Source organism: Ammospiza caudacuta, chromosome 1 (genome assembly GCF_027887145.1).
Source record: "Ammospiza caudacuta isolate bAmmCau1 chromosome 1, bAmmCau1.pri, whole genome shotgun sequence".
NCBI classification, from domain to species: Eukaryota; Metazoa; Chordata; class Aves; order Passeriformes; family Passerellidae; genus Ammospiza; species Ammospiza caudacuta.
The window spans coordinates 147381636-147401304 of record NC_080593.1 but is presented as its reverse complement, the minus strand read 5'-3'; the positions used below and the strand labels follow the sequence as shown (position 1 = coordinate 147401304).

Here is a 19669-nt window from a genome sequence, read left to right as displayed (position 1 = left end):
GTGTGCATTGAAAGCTAAGCTGAGATGAGCTCAGAGATAGGCTGGAACTGCACATCCTGGCTCTTAACCTGGGTGCTCGTGGAGAGTGACTCAAGAGCTTGAACACCTCCATTCACCTGCCCCCTCATCACAGGGATACTTACATTACCCTCTGCAGGAGCACTGCTCCTGCATAAGCGACCTGCTGTTCATGTCACACTGAGATATCACCCAGATTTATGTTTTTGTAACCTCAGTGGCCTGAAAGGGGTTGTGCAAATGTGAATAGCTGCATGAGGCTTCTCTGACCCAGAGAAAGGCAGTATGTGAAATTTGGGCTGGTATGCCTACATGGACATCCGTAGCTAGAAGAAAACAAATAAGAAAGGAGTTGTTACTATATGCCTGTGTGACACTCAGAAATGCTCTTGAGGAGGTGGCTGACAATAGCATAGATGCAGTGGAGGCAGCAGGTGAGTGTGGTGGCTGTGCCAGGCAAAGCAGCTCCTGCTGCCAGGGCCCAGCAAGGAGCCCTGTGGCTCCTTTGTAGGCATCACCATGGACATGGAATCACAGCCAGGGAACCAGCTGGTAGCTCTCTGCCTGCAGCTTTCTTTATCCCATAAAGAGTTCCAAATGCTGCTCCCTGCTCCTTGCTTTTTAACAGATGACATTGAAGGGCTTTCACCTTTTTCCCCACAGTTTTTTTTAAGGTTCTCCCTGCTTCATCATGTCATGGGTGACGCCCCTGACACCTGACCACTGACTTCTGCACCAGCAAGATTTTCATGGAATCACAGAGGCTTAAGATTGGAAAAGACCTCCAAGATTATCAGGGCCAGATGTCTTTTTTCTTGTCCTGAAGCCAATCTGTGGCAGGGCTGCCTACAGCCCCCTCCTCCCTCTGCAGGCACCAGTTCCTCACCCAGCCCTGGAGGTGCTCCATTCTTCCAGAGGCACCAGGGATGGGGCACATCATGACCCTGGGAGCTGCCTCCCTGCCCAGCTGCCCTTGCCAAGCAGTGCTGCAGTCTGGGCTCAGTTCCTGAAGCAAAAAGCAGCTGAAGCAGCTCCGTGTTCCCCTCTCCAGGGACCAGCTGCTCTCACCTGGCGCCTCGCAGCTAATCACAGTGACAGCTGCCATTGTTTATTTCCCTCCATCCTTGTCTTCTGTGTTTTATGGAAAATTAGAGCAGGCAGGCAAGCCATCCATCAGCCTATAAATGCTGTGGAGTCTTTTGGCTTTGTGCTAAATAATTGTGCATTTTATTGCTATTTACACATTTATTTTCTGAGGCAATAAAATACAAACTGCAGTCCTCAAGACTTTATATTTTGCATCTGTATCGCAGCAGCCACACAGGCAGCATGCAACCTGCTGCCATAAATTCACTTTCTTATTTTAGTAGGTCTAACATTTATTTATAATTAATGTCAGAGACCTTACACAGGAATGCCAATTATTGATTTTTTTTTTCTTTTTTTAAGAAAAAGAAATTACTTTTGTTCTTATTACTGCCATAGCAGCACAATCAAATTGCAGAGGCTAATCTTGTTCACAACAGTGGAAGAAAAGGCTCTTAAAAATTGAGTTGGTGGTAAAGTTATAAAAAGCATCATGCAGCCCCTTAACTCTGGAGTTTGTATATATGGAAATTATTGTGTGGGGGGCAGGGGACAGTAATTCACATTAGCTGCTCTGCTGGTGTCAGTGTGGGAATAGGAAAGATCTCCAGCAGGAGCCATTGTAACCAGTGCAAAATGAGAGCCTTTGCAAGTGGCAAGGGGGCTCTGGGGGCACCCCCAGGGTCTCAGGGGGACCCCCATTGCTGTGATGGAGGAGTGGCTCTGTGCCTGCAGGTTTGCACTGCCAGCAGTGCCCGTGGGGATCAGCCCTTTCCATAAAATGGTTGTCCATGGAACTCAGCTCCACTTGCCACAGTCACATGCACAGGGATGTGAGTTAGACCAAAGAAGCCTTGAAATACATTTTTATGGCTTGAATCCCCCATTACCTGCTTGGTGCTAAGAGATCTACCCATGCATTTGTAAACTAAATGGCCCTTATCAGTAGCCTTTGCACAGCTGGTGCCTCTCCAGCTGTGCCAGGAAATCTGCTGAGGGAGGCATCAGGCTTGGCAAAGAGTGATGGGAGCAGCAGCCAGCTCCATCTTAAACTAATTTTTACCCCTGGCAGGGATGGCTGCCTAACAAGTGTCCAGAGGCTGAAACACAGCCCTGAAAAAGCTGCAGGTTGAGAGGTGAAGGGGCTGCAGAGGGCAAAGTAAGGAGTCTGCTGCTGCACCAGCTTCCCATTCATGATGATTTACTGTCAAAATGCTGAACAGCTCTGGGACAGGGAAGAAGTGGAGTTAGGAGCAGAGTTGGGAGCCAGGGATGGATGTTACATTTCTGCCTCAAGCTCTGGAATGATGAGAATAAGAGGGATGCCTGCAGGCTCACTCAGCTTTTCCACGTCTGCAAAACAGAGCTGGCACCAGCAGGTCTTGTGTGTGGTGGTATTTGGAGGGATTACCAAAATAAAAGGGGTTGTTGTGGGGATTGAATAACCTGCTTGTTTTGAGCCACCTTGCCCTCCGAGGGGTTCTGCTCCCACAGCAAGTGAACCTGAGTGGGTCAGGAAATAAAACCAGAGATCAGTCCATTCTGTGACACCTTCCCAAGGAGCTCCATAAACAGTAAGGGAGCCTGTGTCAGCTGGGAGGGCTGTGATCTCTGCATGACTGTGGCCAGAAATGCTGCCAGAGCAAAGCTGATGTTGCTGAACTGTGGGATTCAGTCTGAGGAGCAGCAAACCAATCTGAAGGATTCTGCTCTGGCTGCCTGGGGGCACTGAGTGGCAAAAGCTGTGGAAAACAGTGAGGTGTGGGCTCTCAGTGTCTCTGGAAACTCATACCCCAAACATCTCATGTGGAGTACCACAAATGGAAGCAGGGAGGGCTTTGGCTGTTACTTGTTTGTCATTGCACAGCCACAAATGCCACCTGAATTCTGTGACTTCAATTCTGGCTTTTTTTTTTTTTAGCACTATTAGGTTTTTTCTTTCTTTGCTTGCTCATCAGGAAGATAGCTCTATTTTCATTTCCTAATTAGCTTGGTATTTCTTCACTCATTCAAAGATGTCTGGCCAAATTAAATTAACATGCAGCACTTGTCAAGCCAAAGGCTTTGCACACCAGGGCTAGACAGCCTGGGGACAGGAGAAATGAGCTCTCACAGGGCTGGATTGTGTGGGCTTGGGGCAGGTATCACCCACAGGAGCCTCACCTGCACACCTCACACAGGGGGATGTTGCTGACAGGCATCTGGGCATGGAGGAGCTTTATTCTTGCTCCCCCTATTGCTGGGGAGCCTGGCTACCAAATGTGCAGCTCACCTCCATGGGTTTTGTAAAGTTGTTTCTGAAAGCAAACCCTGTTTGTATTTTGCTTGTGTTGAACAAGTTGAGCTGTGAATCATGTTTCACCCCATGGATGCTATTGCAGATCCAGCCCTACTTTTTTGAGTTGGAGAAGGCACCAAACACATCCAAGGGCCTGTAGGAATGGGAGAAGAGGTAATGGTTTTAAACTAAAAGTGTTTAGATTCAGACTAAGGAGGCTATAAGGAGGAAATGTTTGTGAGGAGGGTGGTGAAACACTGGCACAGGTTGTTGAGAGAGGTTGTGGATGTTCCATCTGTGGAAGCATTCAAGGCTGGGTTGGATGGGGCTCTGAGGCAGCTGAACTTGTTGAAGATGAAAATGTTGAAGATGTCCCTGCTCATTGCAGTGCAGCTGGATGATCTTTAAAGGTCCTTTGGAACCCAAACCATTTCATGATTCCAGTAAAAGCTGTGGGGAGGGAGAGGGGCCATGTGTCTCTCATTTTTTATCCTTTGCCATAGAAGAAGGGTTTTACTCAGTGGGAGGTTGGTTTGGTTCACACCAGCAGAAGTTTGGACATCCCTCTGTGCCTGCTGTCCCCCTTGCAGGCAGCAGCATGACCCACATAGGGGTTAATTCCACAGTAAGCCCTGTCAGCAGGTCAGTAAACCTGCTCCCACCCCTTCCTGCTCCTGCTAATCCAGGCAAATCCTCTTTCCCTCCACCTTCTCCTGTTTCTTCCATCACCTTGAAATAAAAAGGTGAGGATGAAGGAAAAGAAGGAAGGTTATGGAAACACACTTTAGCCATTTTGGTAGGTGCATGAGAGCAAAATGAGCCTCCCTGGAGTGCAGCCTGGCCCCTGCTGTCTCTGTGGGCTCTGTGCAGGTGTCTGTGTGCACTCTGCCCCCTCCACCTGCTCCTGCCCCAGGACTGCCTGGACCATGGCATCTCAGGACTCCCCCAGCACAGAGTCATGTCCTGTAAATAAGGCTGAGCTTATTTCCCAGGCTGCCTGTGTCTAAAATCAGGGACTTTTCCTTCTGGGTTCATTTAGTCAGGAGAAAAGGAGGCTGAGGGGAGACTTTCTCTCTGATAACCTGGTGGGGATCAGTCTCCTCACCCAAGTAACAAGAGATGGAATGAGAAAGAACAGCCTCACACTGTGCCAGGGCATGTTTACAGGTGTGTTTAGATTGGATATTAAGAAATAATTTTTTACCACAAAAGCTGTCAAGCATTGGAACAGGCTGCCCAGAGAAGTAAGGAAATCACCATCCTTGAAAATACTCAAACAACATGGATGTGGCACCTGGGGACATGGTTTAGTGATTTGATGGTGCTGGGTTAGCTGTTGGACTCTGTGATCTCAGTGGTCTTTTCCAGCCTGAGTGATTCTGTGATTCTTGCCCTCTGCACTGCTGTGCAAGCCAGGGCGCAGCTTCAGCTCATAGACTGCAGGGGGATGATGCTGAGGTGTTCCCAAAGAGTTGGTTTTTATTCAGGACTGACAGGATGGCAGCACAGTTTTTCATCTGCAGGCTGGGCTTCTTTCAGTTTCTTCTTTCAGTCCTTTAAGACTGATAAATAAGAGTTTGGGGAAGCACATTTTTTGCTGCTGTCTTACGATCTGGTAGTGATAAATCAAGAGAGGCAAGAGAACTTCCTGTACTGGTTGTTTGTGGAGAAGGAGTTAAAAAGTCCTCTGTTAGTTATGTGTGACTGGTTGGTACTGCTTTGCATGGGACGAAACCTCAGCACCTCACCCAGCTGAGCCTCCCACGAGTCTATGAACAAATGTCCAGGATTGAAGCCAAACTGTCTCAGTTTCGGGTGTCAGCCAGGAGCTGCACCTCTCTGAGGGGCTCTGGCGGGTGAGCAGGCTTGTCCTTGGCTGCAGTTCTGGCTGGTAGCTCCATGAGCAGAAATGACTGCAGATATTTGTAAAACTCAGGAAAGAAAGATCACTTTGCCTCCATGTGCTGGGTGCACTGTGAGCCTCACTGCCCTTCCTCTGTGCTCTGTGAGCCTCACTGAGGAGATGAGAGATGCACCAGATCTGCCGCGCACATCAACCAGGGCAGGGGCAATGAAATTCAGGAGCCATAAATACAGGAGGCTGCAAAATGAGAACAATTTCCATCAGTTGCAAGTTTGGAAACACCCTGGCATCAGTGATGCTGGGAACTGGAAACTTGGAAACTTCATCTTTCACACAAAGATCCAGCAATCCACCATGGGACAGCAACCCCTGCTATCCATTCTCTTCTCCTGAGGATGGAAACTCCCCAGCAACAGCAATTACCAAGTACTGGATCATCCCCCTGTAGCTGAGTGTGACAACACTTCTGGGGCTGGGAAGTCACATCTCATTTTAGAGGAAATTGAAAACAATGGTGCCCTTCAGCTGATGCATCTCCTCCGTAAGTCATAGGTCAGTTCTCCTCTGGGAATGTCTAAGTTCTGTTTGGAATGACTTTCCTTTGAATGCTGTCATTATTTTTCAGCATTCACTTTTCATTTTTGAGCAAGAAAGGCGTGGTATAAAAAGAGTAAAACTCATGTTATCCTGTTTAAAACCAAGCCAAGCAGAACAGTGCATTTCCCAGAGTTTCTTGGTATACATTTCCTTGCAAATCTTAGTGAGATTTTAATTAAAGGTTTCTTTTCCCTTTCCTTCATAAAGGCAAAACACAAATAAAAATCTTGTAGCTGCCACTTTTAAAGCAAGCTTTTGGACACAAATTGGTGGCTCATTTAAGAGAAAACCCAAAATCCCAGGGCTCTGCTGCCTGTGGTCACAGGGGACTGTTAGTTTTTAACAATATGCCCATTAAAACTTTCCAGGAGCTTCATTTCTACAGCAAGTGGTGACATTTTCATAAACTCCATTTTTAAAGTTACCATGAAATTTTTCATTGGAGTGAGAGCAGGATCCCACATTCATTGCAATAGTCATGTGTACAAAACCTTGCAGTCCCAAAGGAAAACTTCCCTGTCCCACTGCAAATGGAGGGATGGTTTAGGGGGGGAAGGATATTGCAGTGAGTGTGGGATCCTGTTCTCAGTGTTTGAATGGGAGGTGTGATCTCAAACCCAAGGGCAGAATTTAGGTTTTGATGTTGCCCTGGTGTGGGTTTTGTGCTGACAAAGGGCTCTGACATTTATGGTCACTTCAGGATAGTGACCCTGAGGCTAAAGCTGAGGTTTCTGACCAGCCCATGTAGGACTGGCGTTTGTCTTTTGTTGATGCACAAGAGGAAGTTCTTGGTTTTCTAATGTGTCACTGACTGGAAAGTATTACTGGGAAAAAGTCAGCAGCTGAGGCTTCCCCACCCTGAAGGAAAGTAAGGAAACTCCTCAATAAACAGGAGCCCTAAGGACAGAGATGTCTCTGCCACTCTTTGTTATAGGTAAAAGGATAAATTCAGGCTGATGTTTCCACAGCATCTGGCCTCCTACAGCTTCATTTCTAGCTAGAATGCTGGTAGCACTGCAGAGAGCAAGACCAAAGCAATACTGAATTGGTCACCTCTCTCTTGTGCTAAAATTTCTCCTTTTACAAAATCAGTGATACCATTTCAGAATTGAAAAATTAAGTTCTAAATTAATTGAAGCTCCCTCTGCTAATTATTTCTGTATGGCTAAGTGATACTTTGAATTTCTCTTTGAATGAGGAAGCCCTTAAATATTCAGTGCTGCTGGTTACCTTAGCAGACTCCCTGTTTATGTTTTAGCCATCCAAGTAACACAAGTGGAAAAGATGCCATAGTTGTGTGCATGTCTGTGTGTGTTTCTCCAACATTCAATTATCAGCATCCAAAACCTCAGTATTACCATTTTTAATGCAGTTCAGGATGCCCAGCTGAGTGCTGTATGTGCAGCTCTGATATATGCAAATCCATTTTGCATGCAGCTCTTGACATATGTTCATATTCAGGATTATGGGAAGCTTTTTGTGTGCCACTTGGATGTATGCTAATCTTTGTTTCTCTAAAAACACTTTAAAAAAGTCCAGACAAATAGACAATATTTCTTCTTCACTGAAACCCTGTGTTTTTTCTGTACCCAGGCTCCCACATGGTTCAGAGCAAAGCTTCCACCAGTGGTATGCTGAAGGGCCATATCCCTGTGCCCTGCTCTGGGCAGCTCCTTGTGTCCATCAGGGATCAGAGACAACCTGAGATCTGGCAGCCCTGTGATGAAAGGCAGCCTGAATCACTCATTTCTTCCTTGACTGTCACCTCTGTTGTAGGTGCAGAGAAAAAGCTGGAATGGGAACCTCACACACAGAGGCTGGTGGCAAGAGCACACAGTGCAGCTGGATCCACATAGGTCAAGTACACCTATTAGGGACATAAATGATCAATCAATTAAAGTGGTTGCCTAATGGCTTTGTAATTCTGCCCTGTAACACAGGATGTGAGTTATCAAATGTGTTACTTATATCTCTAACATATTTTATTGTATTATTTATGGACTTATTGTAAACTTTCTGTGGCTGCCAGACTTATCATAGTGTGTACAGCAAGACAAAAAACTTGGAAGTATTATTTTATTCTTGCAAGGTTTGCAGTGGATGCCAGGTCCAGACTATGCACAGATGCTAAAACACCTCTGAATTTAATTGTGGGTAGTTTGACACCTTTGTAGCACCATAAAGACTAAATGTAAATTCCAGGTTAATGAATGAGAAAATCCCTGTGGTGTCATTAAATCTTCCCCAGAGCAGCTCAGTGTGCCCAATGAATAAATGTTTAATGCAGTGCTGTGTCAGATGGAGCCATCGATTGGGAGAGAAACGCTCTGGGTTTAACAGGATCCCATCAGCTGAGCTCCACTCACAGCCCCACAGTGCCAGCAGCTGCTGGGGATTGCTGCCGGGCAGGAATCCCAGCACGGAGAGTCAGAGGCGCTCACATGGGCACAGAAACATTTCTCCTAGATTTTCCTGGAGTTGTGGGATTATTGACAATATCATCAATGTTATCATCATTACCATCTAATCTTTCTTGGCATTCAGAATCGTAATGCTATGACATCCCCTACCATGCGTGAATCACTTTCTTAATATCAAGAATTAATGTTTCTCACAACACATTCTCTAAAGTCACAAACAGCTGTATTTATAGCCACATCCATTTCCCTGCAGCTTTAGCCAAGGAGCAGGTTGGTGAATATTTTTGAGCTGGATCCTCACAGATGATGTAGCAAAACACCTGTGATTGGGTTCAATTTTGTGCTGGGATTGCATGGCCAGGTTTTGGTAGTGGGATTGGGGTTGGGGCTACAGGGTTGGCTTCTGTGAGAAGCTGCCAGAAGCTGCCCCCATGTCCAGCATGGGCACCCAGACAGGGTCAACCCACTGCACACCTTTAGTTCAGATTATTCTACAGTCTGAAATGATCCTATATCCTCACCTGTAATCCTATAAAATTAAAACAATGCAGGTCCAGGATTCACTTTTCAGTAGTTTTAGTTTGCATCTGTTTCTACTACTGTTGCTATTGTTAATTAGTCACTGTGTACTTGAATTAATGAAAGTAGTTTTCTTACCGTCTTTGGTGAAATTGTAAGACTTTAAAAACAATCCATAGTAGTCCCAACATAAAGTTAAAAGTAAAAAGAGGAGGTGATTTTATTTTCCTTTCTCAAACGAGTAAAAGGAGTGCTGTGTATCTGGACAGTGATGGTGGTGGTGGTGTTTTTGTTTCATTTTGAATTTCAAAATGTTTTGCTTTCCTTTAATAACCAAAAGTTACACATTTTCCAGAAAAAAAAAAACTTTTGTAAAATGAAAAGCAGATTTCTTCATTTAAAATGTCAAAGATCCTTCTTTTTGAAAATTTCTTAATACAGCAAATCAACATTAAAAATAGATTTAATTTTGACAAATTGATTTGAAACAAGACAGAAGTAAAAATAAATTGTGCTTGAGAAACTCCTTACTAGCTCCAGTTCTAGACTCGTCATATGAACCACTTAAAAGTTCTTCTAGGTGCAAACACACATAGGTGCCCTGGAAATCCCTTTGATAACTCGTCTTTTCCAAGCAGAGAGTAGCAGGGCTTTGATCACAGCCTACAAATCACTGAGTGGCATGGGAGGGATGGGGAGGCACCTGGGCAGTCTGTCCACCATGGACTTTGCTATCAAAGTTTGTCAATAGGAATCAAAGAGCAATTTTTATGTGTCCAGTTGTCTGCTTGGATGTTTTTAAAGAACTCTTTGAAGTAGAGCAATTCACAGACATAGAGTGAATAAATTTGAGTGAGTGAGTGAATTTTAGTTTAGGATTTTCACCACAGAGTTATTCTTTCCATTGTCCCACCTTTGGACTCTTGGCATGCAGCCCAAAAAAATCCCATCCCAACCCATGGTGAATATTGGCCACAGAAAAGTTCTCATCCAGCAGGTTAAATCTGAGTGTCTGTCCAGCATTGCAAACTACAGGATAAGGAAGGAAAAGAGTATTTTTAAGAACTTATAACAATATATTTACTATTTTAAACATCAATGTGTCTGTGGGAAAGGGGATTTGGAATATATAAAAGAAAATGAAGTAGCCCCAGGGAAGCAGAGGTGCCATTTTCTGATTAATGGAGTGTGTGCAAAGAGGTAGAGCTTTTCCAAAATCACTTTCTAGCAAGAACAGGGGCTGTGGAAGACATTATGACCAGCAGTTTATTTTTCCACTGTTGTTTTTCAACACATCCCTGGTTGTCCTGGCAGACTCCAACCTCTTGGCCATAAATGCCACTGCTCACAACTTGTCTGGACAGTTCTGTCATTCCAGTGCTCCTATTTTGTGCTGAAAATACTTGAACAGAGGATTGAGCCAGAGGAATGGACCATAAACAGGCCAGCAGTGGAGCTGCCTGTTAGGTTTGAATTCATCAACAAATTTAGGCCTTTCCCTGGCCTCTCCCAGTTTATCTCATGGTTGTTTCCTGGTGTGAGGATGAGGCTGAGTGCTCCCTTGGCACGGGAATGACCTGGAAAACTTAAGACTGAGCTCCCACTGGCAAGCTGTGGTGCATTACCAGTGTGCTTTTCTTCGCTGAGCCTGGCATGATACCAAGCCTGGCTGTAGTAACAAAAGGCCATTATATCAACAGTGACTTACTCACATTATGGTTCCCAGTGGAAATAAATTGATCAGGAGTTTATCTCCATGGCCCCAGACATTCGTGTGTTTCTGGGTGATAAGTGGTAGCCAGGAGAATGCCATCCTTGCAGAGCTGGTGCCTCCAGTGGAGGGAGCTGGGCTCTTCACCCTTTCCCTTCACCACAAACCCTCCTTGCACCTCCTCCCTCGAGGCTGGAAGTCAGGTGCTGTGAGAAGAGATGGTGGTAGGGGACATGATGTTTATCAAATAGGAAGAAATGGATCATCAGCATTTTTTATTCTTAGAGTCACAGATTCACAGAATCATAGAATTGGAGTTTGGGTTGGAAAGGACCCTTAAAGATCATCTAGTCCAACAGGGCTCCTCTGCCAAGGGCAGGGACAGCTTCAACTTGATCATTTTTTTCAGAGTCCCATCCAACCTGGTCTCCTACACTTTTGGGGATGGGCATCTGGCACCTTTCTGGGAAACCTGTTCCAGTGTTTTACCACTCTCACTGTAAAATAGTCTACCTTGTATCTAGTATAAATCTTCCATCTTTTAGTTTAAAATAATTTTGCCTTATCTTATCACTACAGGCTCTACTAGAGTCTCTCCCTACCTTTCTTAAGCCCCCTTTAAGCACTGGGAAACTGCTCTGAGATTTCCCCAGAGGCTTCTCTTTTCCAGGTTGGACTAACCCACATGTCTCAGCCTGTTCTTGATAGTAGATGTCCTTCTCCTCAGATCTGCTCTCAATCTTTTCATCATGTATTGATACCTGGGGTTGCCCTTGTTGAACCTCATGAAGGAGATTTTGGAGCCAAATAATCTTTCCTGGCATTTGCAGTCCCATTCAAAACAAAATTTCCTTCTTGGCCTGAGGTCATGAGTACCCGGTGTAGCCCAGGGAGGACAGCACAATTAATCCTGGGTATTACCAGGGCGATTTCTCCAGCCTTTGCAGGAGTGTACTCTTGGAATGCAAGGAAGGAGAATGTGGTGGAGGAAGAAATGTCTTAACGTGGTGGGAGATGGCAGGGATGCCAGTTCTCCACACCCAAGGATAAGAGCAGACTCGTGACCTTTCCAAGCCAGATCCTCCAGCTCTCTCTTCAAACACTGCAAGGGAGTTTTCATTTCCAGACCACTCAACAATAAGTCTGATGAAGTCTGCCAAGATAAATACTTATTTTGAGGCAGCAGAATGAAAATTCCCCACCCAAGTTTCTTTTGATCCCATACATATCTAGCACAAAGAGGTGCCTGCTTACCCTGACCCCACAGAGCTGTTGTGCAGGATGGGCTGTGTCAGAGAGATAGGGAGATTTCCTTTGGACCTGGCCAGCCCCAGCCTGCTGCCAAACTGCCCACTGATAAGGCACAAGTGGGTAATGATTTTTTTTCAGATCACTGGTGCCTAAAATGCTGTTCAGGTTACGCTCCATAAACCATCTCCAGTTTTTCTATTTCTTCTATTCACTGTGATGGATGAAACACTGCCTTCACATTCAAGAAGTACAGAGGAGCTGCTGCATTCAAATTTTTCTGAAACTACTTTTTCTCATGGCTTAAATGCTCCTGAATGCTTTTGTTTTCCAGGCAGAAGTTGCTTGGAGTGGACATTTTAATAAATCTGAGAGCAATATACCAACTACCTTGCCTGATTTCAATGCTGCCATGCCATTTGACAGTGGCAAGCAAACAGATTTATGCCTCTCAGCATGGTCAGTGATGGGGCAGAGGAGTAACAGATCATTTTCTCCTGATTAAATGGCAGGTGAGACCTGGGTCTGCCTTTCTGTCTGTGAGCACCCAGGAGAGCAGCACACAGGCCATCTCTGTGAGGATGTAATGATGGCCAGGAGAAGAGAGCCAGTGAGCTCTGGGAGACAAAACACAGTCTGATTTTAATTAATCATAGAATGGTTTGTGTTGGGGGGAGATTTAGAGATTTTCTGTTTTCAACCCCCGTCTGCTGTGGGCAGGGACACCTTCCATTAGAGCAGTCTGCTCAGGACCCCAGTCAGACTGGCCTTGAACACTGCCAGGGATGAGGAATTACATGGAATCCATAATGTCATGGAGGGATGGAGGGATGGAGGGATGGAGGGAAGGAAGTGGCGGAAGAAAGTGGCGGAAGGGAGGGAGGGAGGGAGGGAGGGAGGGAGGGAGGGAAGGAAAGGGATGTTGCACCTTGTGCTTTTCCAAAATTGTGTCACATGGTGGCTTTTGGTGCCCCATAAGGGCAGGCCTCAGCTTTGCCTGCCAGAGCATGGGACAGGCTGGAGTGGCAGAGGCTGTGCTGGGGCACAGGCAGCACCCCCTCATGTCTCCTTGGGGCCTGCAGAGCTTGGTGGAACTGATCTGCTGGGGCTGAGGACATGGAGCAGAGGTCTGACAGGGTCCCAACATCATCTGGTTAAGATCCAGGCTCAATCCCTGTGCTCAGCTCTGATTGCCTGCCAGGCTGTCCTGTAATTCCCATTCTGTCTCACAGAGCAAGAGCTCAGAGGTCTCTTGTGAGGTGTCAGACCAAGGAAACGTTCCTTTCTAAATGTGGGCCAGCTCTGGTCAGGGGAGCCAGGCAGTGATGAGCCTGGGCAGGGCAGACATGCCTGTGGTTTGGAGTGAAACAGTTCCCTCCATTTTTTCCCTCCAGGCCTAGCACAGACTTGGGGTGTGAATTTATGTGTGTTTTTCCAGGGATGTGCTTTTTGTTCTCCTAGAACGAGATCTTTCATGGCTGCTCTGGGCCCTCGTGGGTTCAGGAAGGCAAGATTGAACCTCCCAGGCCAGGGCTTGGAGACCAAAGGTTGCTCAAGTAGTTGCGCACAAGAAGTGTGGACAGGAAAAAGTCCTCAAATGGCAGGAAGGATGCTTAGGGACATACTGTAGTGTTGTCAAATTTATTGCTGTCAGTGGCTTAGCTGAGAAATTACTTAATCTCTTTAGGCTTTACAGGGCAGGAATCTGAGCTGTGTTTCTGAAAATGGGCACTTGCAGTTCTGCTGCTGAGGCCTTTCTAGCCAAAATTGCAGCAAGTCTTGAACTTACTCCTTCAAGTGTAGAGTTTCCAGCTATAAAATACTGTGGGATGTCCAGAGGTTGTGTGATGGCCACCATCAGTCATGAGAGAGCTGCAGCAGGTCACACTGTCCATTTCCAGATTCCAGCAGGGCAGGAGGATATGTGAGGTTTGACTCTAAAGGATTTTGGGACCTCTGAGCAGTTCAGGCCCTGCATGGAGCACTGGCAGTGTCTCTGTGCTGGGATGCTGCTGTTCCCTGCTGCTTCCTTTGTGCTGCTCTGCCTGACACAGTGTCTGGAAAGTGCTGGCAACTAAACTAGAGAGTGCATTTCCCACCAGGGCCTTACTGTGAGTTACAGACAGAAAAACTGGATCCTGAATCACCAGCATCTAACACAGGCTGACAAAGATCTCTTCAACGTGGTGCTGGTACAAAGCTTTTCTTTGCTGGGAAAGTGGGCATCAAAAAGGGCCAAACACCAATTTACTGGTGCATTTACAGTGTGGGGGGATGAGTGGTAGTAGTATGGTGATTTTTTTTCTCAATTTTTTTCATTATTATTTTCTTCGTGCATTTTGTCTAAGGCCCACCCATTAAAAGAAATTTTAAAAAATTAACCATTACAGAGTGGTTATTATTAACCATTAACATTAATATTGTGTGGCTGACCACACAGGTGTTGTGTAATGCCCTAATGCCCTTCCCCTGCACCCCATGAGCTGTTCCATGCCCAAGGCAGCAGCATATCTCAGTCCCAAAGGCAGAGCTGACTCACCTGGGTGCATTTCATGCCTGAGGCTGAGGCTGTGCAGGGTCAGCCCTGGGAGGGGTGCAGGCAGGGTGTCCCTTCTTGGAGTCCTTGTGTCAGGTTCCCACCTGTCCCTGTGCCCCCAGGCTCCTTTGGGCTGGTGCAGTTGATGCTCCTGGGCTGGGCCTGGAGCATTATTTAGATTCCCCTTTTTTTTCTGTGCTCCTTTGTGGGTGTGCAGATGACCTTTTGTCAAACAACCTGACAAGTGCACTGAGAATACATTGCATTTGTAGGTGGATTTGTATAAAATAGGATTTCCTTAAGGTGTTAAGAATTGTTTTGTATTAGTCCATTGAACCGATGGGGTTTTATCTTTGTTGATTACCGAGTTGCAGGGGACCAGGGACATTCTTCAAATTGTGAGTTTACAATGCAAATTGTGAGTTTACAATGCAAATAAAGTCTGTCTTGGAGGAGGGTAAAAAAACCAAAAAAAAAAAAAAAAAAAAACAAAAAAAAACAAAAAAGAAAAAGAATAAAAAAAGGTCTTCTGGTCTTCTTTCTAAAACTTGAGAAGACGATGACAATCACAATTGATTGATCCTGGTATCTTTCAGAATGTGAAATGTAGACAGAAGATTAAGCTCAACTCTCACAACCATTTAATCATCCTGGACCCACTTCTACACTCAGGACTGAGTTTGGAGGAACTTGTCTCTTCTTCTGACCCTGCCTCTCTGCTCTCCCAGGGACATGATCCTTTGCATTTTCCCTGCCCTGCCCATCACTGGGTATTATCAGCATAAATAAACTGCCCTGGGGTGCACAGAGGTGCCTCACATGGGGACAGTGACATGGTTAAAGAGGAGGGAGTGGGAAGGTAGCAGGCAAAATCCAGCCCAGAAATAAGACCTTAAGCACCCAATCACTTAAGGTGGCTTAACCTGCTGCGTGCCTGGGCTGAGCTGGATCTCTGAGCACAGGCACAGCTGCAGGCCGGCAGGGCTGAGCTCTGTTCATCTCTCAGGGCTGGGCACTCAATCTCCCTGCCTTAAGTCCCCAGAAATTGTTTCTGGGTCTGAGGCCAAAACAGCCTGTTCACAGATGTGCTAATGCTGAGGTCATGCCAGGGATGGTGATAAGGACTGTGGCTGGTATCATGCTAGTTGTGATGGCTTAATTTAACTATCACAAGTAGTATCCAAAAGTGAAACATTCCCAGCAGCTGGGGTTGGCATCCCTGCATGCTTTCCCACACCAGTCTCTGACCTTGCACTTTCCACTGTCTTGGTGAATCCTGTGGAAACACTTTTGCAAAGATTTATGCATCTTGTGTGAGCAGAGGGAGGGAGACAGACACAAGGATAGGCTGAGAAGATGTTGTGGAGAGGAAAAGTAATGATATCTGGGTTGGATCTTCCAGGTGTTTCAAGAAAAAAAAAGCTCCAAGTGATACTGAACTCAAAAAAAATGTTTTACATTCATTTCAGTTATCCTTTTCCTCATTTCAGTTATCCTTTTCCTCACACCCTAAATCAAATGTATAGTCCCTGGAGCCTTTCTGTCAACATATGCACATATATATATATGTGTGTGTGTGTGTGTGTGTTTATATTTTATATATATTTCTATCATAAGTATCTATAGGAAGCATGAACATCCAGAGGAAACTGTTAGTAGTAAATTAAAATAGAGTATCCAGTGTTCATATCCACAAGGAAAAAGGGCCTTGGGAACTCTGGTTTCTTACCTTCCCATCATATGCTAAAAAAACACAGGATGATTAGGAATTTGAAGACATTGTAGCCCATTGGGTAAACACTGGTTTGGGTTTCTTCCTCTTGGAGTTATAAATTTAACCTTAGCTCAGCTGCAATAAATAAATAAATACATCTGGCCAAATGGGTGCTTGTTTTGGAGGCCAGGACTGTTTTATCAACTCTACTCCACTTTACAGGCTTTTCCAAGACAGGCTGGATAATCCCTGTCCCTTCTCCTCTCCAAGCCCCAGAGCAGAGCTGGAGCTGTGTTTGCAGATGCTGATTTAGCCCAGCACTGGCAGCAGTGGGGGGCTGACCTGCCAGCGTTACAGCTCTTGAATTATCCACTCCATAAATGGAAAATCACTTTGCTTCTGGGATTGGGCATGTTTTCGGGGGTTGTTAGAGGCTGTGTTTTTGTTTAGACTCACAACCGCATGCAGGGTGGAAAGCAAATGTGTGTGGGGCTGTTCTGCAGCACAGAAAGGAGCTGGTGTGGATGGGGCTGGGCACTGGGGCTGCTCTCTGAGCTCCCTTTCGCTCTCTCCAAGGCACAGTGTCCCCATCACATCTCTAAAGTTTCAGGGATTCCTGAATTTTAGCTGGGAATACTTCAGAAGATTTCTGGTTAGTGTAAAAACTTCCCTCTCTAACATTAAAGTGAATGCAGGACGGCTCCCTGATGTACTGGTGCAAGAGCCCAAGCAGATGGGGTTAGTACAGCCCTTTGTTATCCTGCCTGACCCACTTGTCAGCCCTTGAGCTCCTATAAATGCACGTGGAGGGGCCAGACTTAAAATAAATCCGAGGCATTTGGCAAACAGCAGCCAATTGAAGGGCACATGCTGCCCATCATGTGCTGGGGAGGAGAAGCCTGGGGCAAAGGCTTAAAAACGAGCTCTGAGGTTCCTGTTCTCAGAACTGGCTGTGTGGGACTCTGTAAATATTTACACAGCACCTCTAAAATCCAAGCTGTTTCCAAGGTGGTGGTGAAGTGGTTTGGCCTGGGGCAGCTCCTGGCAGATGCCCAGGAGAGGAGGCAGCAGGAAAGCTGGGGATGCTGCAGCTGCACTTCCCTCCTGTCTGGGTAAACAGGAGGCAGTGAGGGGGGTCCTGCCTCAATGCATGCACAGAATGGGTTAAAATACTGAGGTTTCATGGTAACAGTTGTAGTTTTGCTGGCTCTTTGCTGGGCTGACGCCTGCAGCTGAGCAGTGAATGAGACTTCTCCCCCTGGGCTTTCATTTGTTCATAAGTTGCACATATTCTGACATGGTTGCATCTGTGATTTTTTTCCTACCCTTTAAAAAAAAACAAAACAACAAAACAAAGAGTGTTATTTAAGCAATGGCACTTTTGGGACTTTTTGTAAACAGCTGAAGTTTTATAAACAACGTGTTTTTCTTCCCACAAAACGATGCCTGTCCCACAATGGCATTCCCACAGAACACTGTGGGATGAAGGGATTCATTTTATGACTTTTAAAAACTTGTTTAAATCACTGCTGCCAGGAGGGGAAGGGAGAGCAGCTCTGGGTCCCTCTGTACCTCCAAAGCAGATCCATGCCTCTCTGCCTAGGCTGGGGTCAAGCTGCTATCACCTACCTTTCCTTGACAGAAAAAAGAGCAATTTTCCATGTGAAACAAAGGCCATTTATACTTTGATTTCCCCTGTTTGTCCCAGGACATATGAGCTGTTTTTTCTTGGCTTTCTCTAATCTCAAATCCAACCCCAATCCTTAAGAAATTAAGCTGGCTGGGGAAAAAAAGAGAAAAGAACTGATTCATCTTCCTCCCCATCCTGCTCCTCCTCCTTTGCTGGGTGCTTGCTGCTCAGCTGGTCTGAGTTTTGAATACTTTGCTGCATATCTTGTGGCTATCAAGGTCAGCCTGAAGGAGGGAGGGGACTCATTGTCATTCAAATAGCTACAAACTGTAACACAAATAAGGCCAGAGCAGAGCCAGGAGGCTGATTCAATACAAAGAGACTCTGTCCACAGGTCGATGCTCTGCCCTTTCCAAAATTTCACCCTCACACTCCTCGGTGTGCAAATATCAGAGCAGAGCTTAAAACCAGGGCTGCTGTTTCGAGGGTTCTGACCTGATCAGAAGTTCTGGGATGGGGAGGGAAAAGCAGAGAAATCACGTTGGGAGGAATGAAAAAAAAATCTGACCATTTTTCTTTCTTTTTTTATCTGTGTGTCCCTAGGTTGCAAACTTCTCTCCATGGCTTAAATGGACATTGGAGCATGTCTCTCTGATGGAATGTACAACCCCAGATGATCCAATTCTTCAAGAATTAAATTCCAAGGGAAAGAATACAATCCTTTCTACAATTTGCTTGTTTTAATGTATGGCTTGCTCTCACACACAAAACCTGCGTTTTAATTTCTGTATGCAGAAAGACAAGGGTCTGCCTTCAGTAAACCCTCACCAGGAGAGGTTTAGCCACAGGACACAGAGAGGTGGAAGGAGCTTGGAAGCACTGTGAGAAGGTGAAAGGAAATACCCAGCTTGTCCTTTTTTAAGCTCATCTGGGGAAGATGAAGCTTCTCCCTTATGGCTGGAAGTAGTGGAGTCCATCAGTTCAGCCTGGGGCTGGGGTGGTGACTGGCAGGGACCTGCTGCAGTCCTTTTTGCCTTAAGTTGAACCCTGTGCTGCTCTCAGCCAGAACCCCAGGGGCAAAGATGGTTTTGGTGAGGAGGAGGAATGTGAAAGTGTTCACCTTCGCCTTCCTGCTGATCACAGTGACATCCTTCCTGCTCAACTACACTCACCAGGTGACCTCCACCACCTGGGACCCCCGACATCTTGTGGTGCAGTTCTCAGAGCACGTCCAGAAGCTCTTCAAGTACCCCAGGAGACCCTGCAGCTGCCACACGTGCATTTCCGAGCTGGGACATTCCCTCTGGTTCGACCAGAGATTCAACTCAACTATGCAACCTTTCCTGACCTCACACAATGCCTTGATCCCAGAAGACAGCTACAGGTGGTGGCTGGTAAGTGGGGGTGTGGGTACAGCCCAGGCTTTGGGGGGCACTGGTGGTGTCAGGCTTCCAGGGGTGCCAAGCGCACAGAAAGAGATGTTTTCTGCCCAAGGCATTTGCTGTCTCAGCTGACAAGGCAGAGGTGGAAGGAGTTTGTGCTGCTGTTCAGCTCAGAGGGGCTTGGAGTGCATGTTCACTTGCTCCAAGCTAGAGAAGTCCCTGACAGAGTTAGGTGGTGGATCCAGAATTTGCAAATCTCAACTCTCTCATTTTCTCCCTTCTCTTCCAAAGACCAGGCTTTGTAATCCTTGTTTCTGCTTCACATGGGCTTTTTGCCATTCATCAAGGTGGATAATCAAGCTAATTGTGAAGTGTGTGATTCCCCCAGGGGCTCTCCCTACCATAAGATGTGTAAATAACTAGCAGGATTAAATGGGAAATTATTTATTCCATGCCTATGAGAACACTGTCTGTTGTGGCTGATGGTGTAAAACAGATCTAGAAAGCTCATGAGTGGCTGTGGGTCACTGGGAAGGAACAGCCCCAGGTGGATCCTTGAGCAAGGTGGTTCAGCTACCCCTTGAAGCCTGATCCAGGCACCATGAAAGCCAGCGGATGTCTTGTTCATAAAGCACAGAAAGGAAAAAGATGCATCCTGTTGTTTTG

The 19669-nt window shown here is 46.1% G+C and overlaps 1 protein-coding gene across 2 annotated transcripts in view; it reads left to right on the top strand.

Annotated features, from left to right (window-relative positions):
• ST3GAL1 (ST3 beta-galactoside alpha-2,3-sialyltransferase 1) overlaps positions 1-19669 on the top strand; it is a 79115-nt gene that overhangs the window by 34393 nt on the left and 25053 nt on the right. Inside the window, exon 2 of one of the 2 annotated variants that reach the window (XM_058805971.1) lies at positions 18225-19015. In XM_058805971.1, coding sequence (XP_058661954.1) covers positions 18704-19015 — 312 coding nt within the window. In that variant the 5' untranslated portion in view covers positions 18225-18703. Of the gene's footprint in view, positions 1-17980; positions 19016-19669 lie in introns of those variants that run through there. The other variant, XM_058805979.1, reaches the window with a different exon arrangement.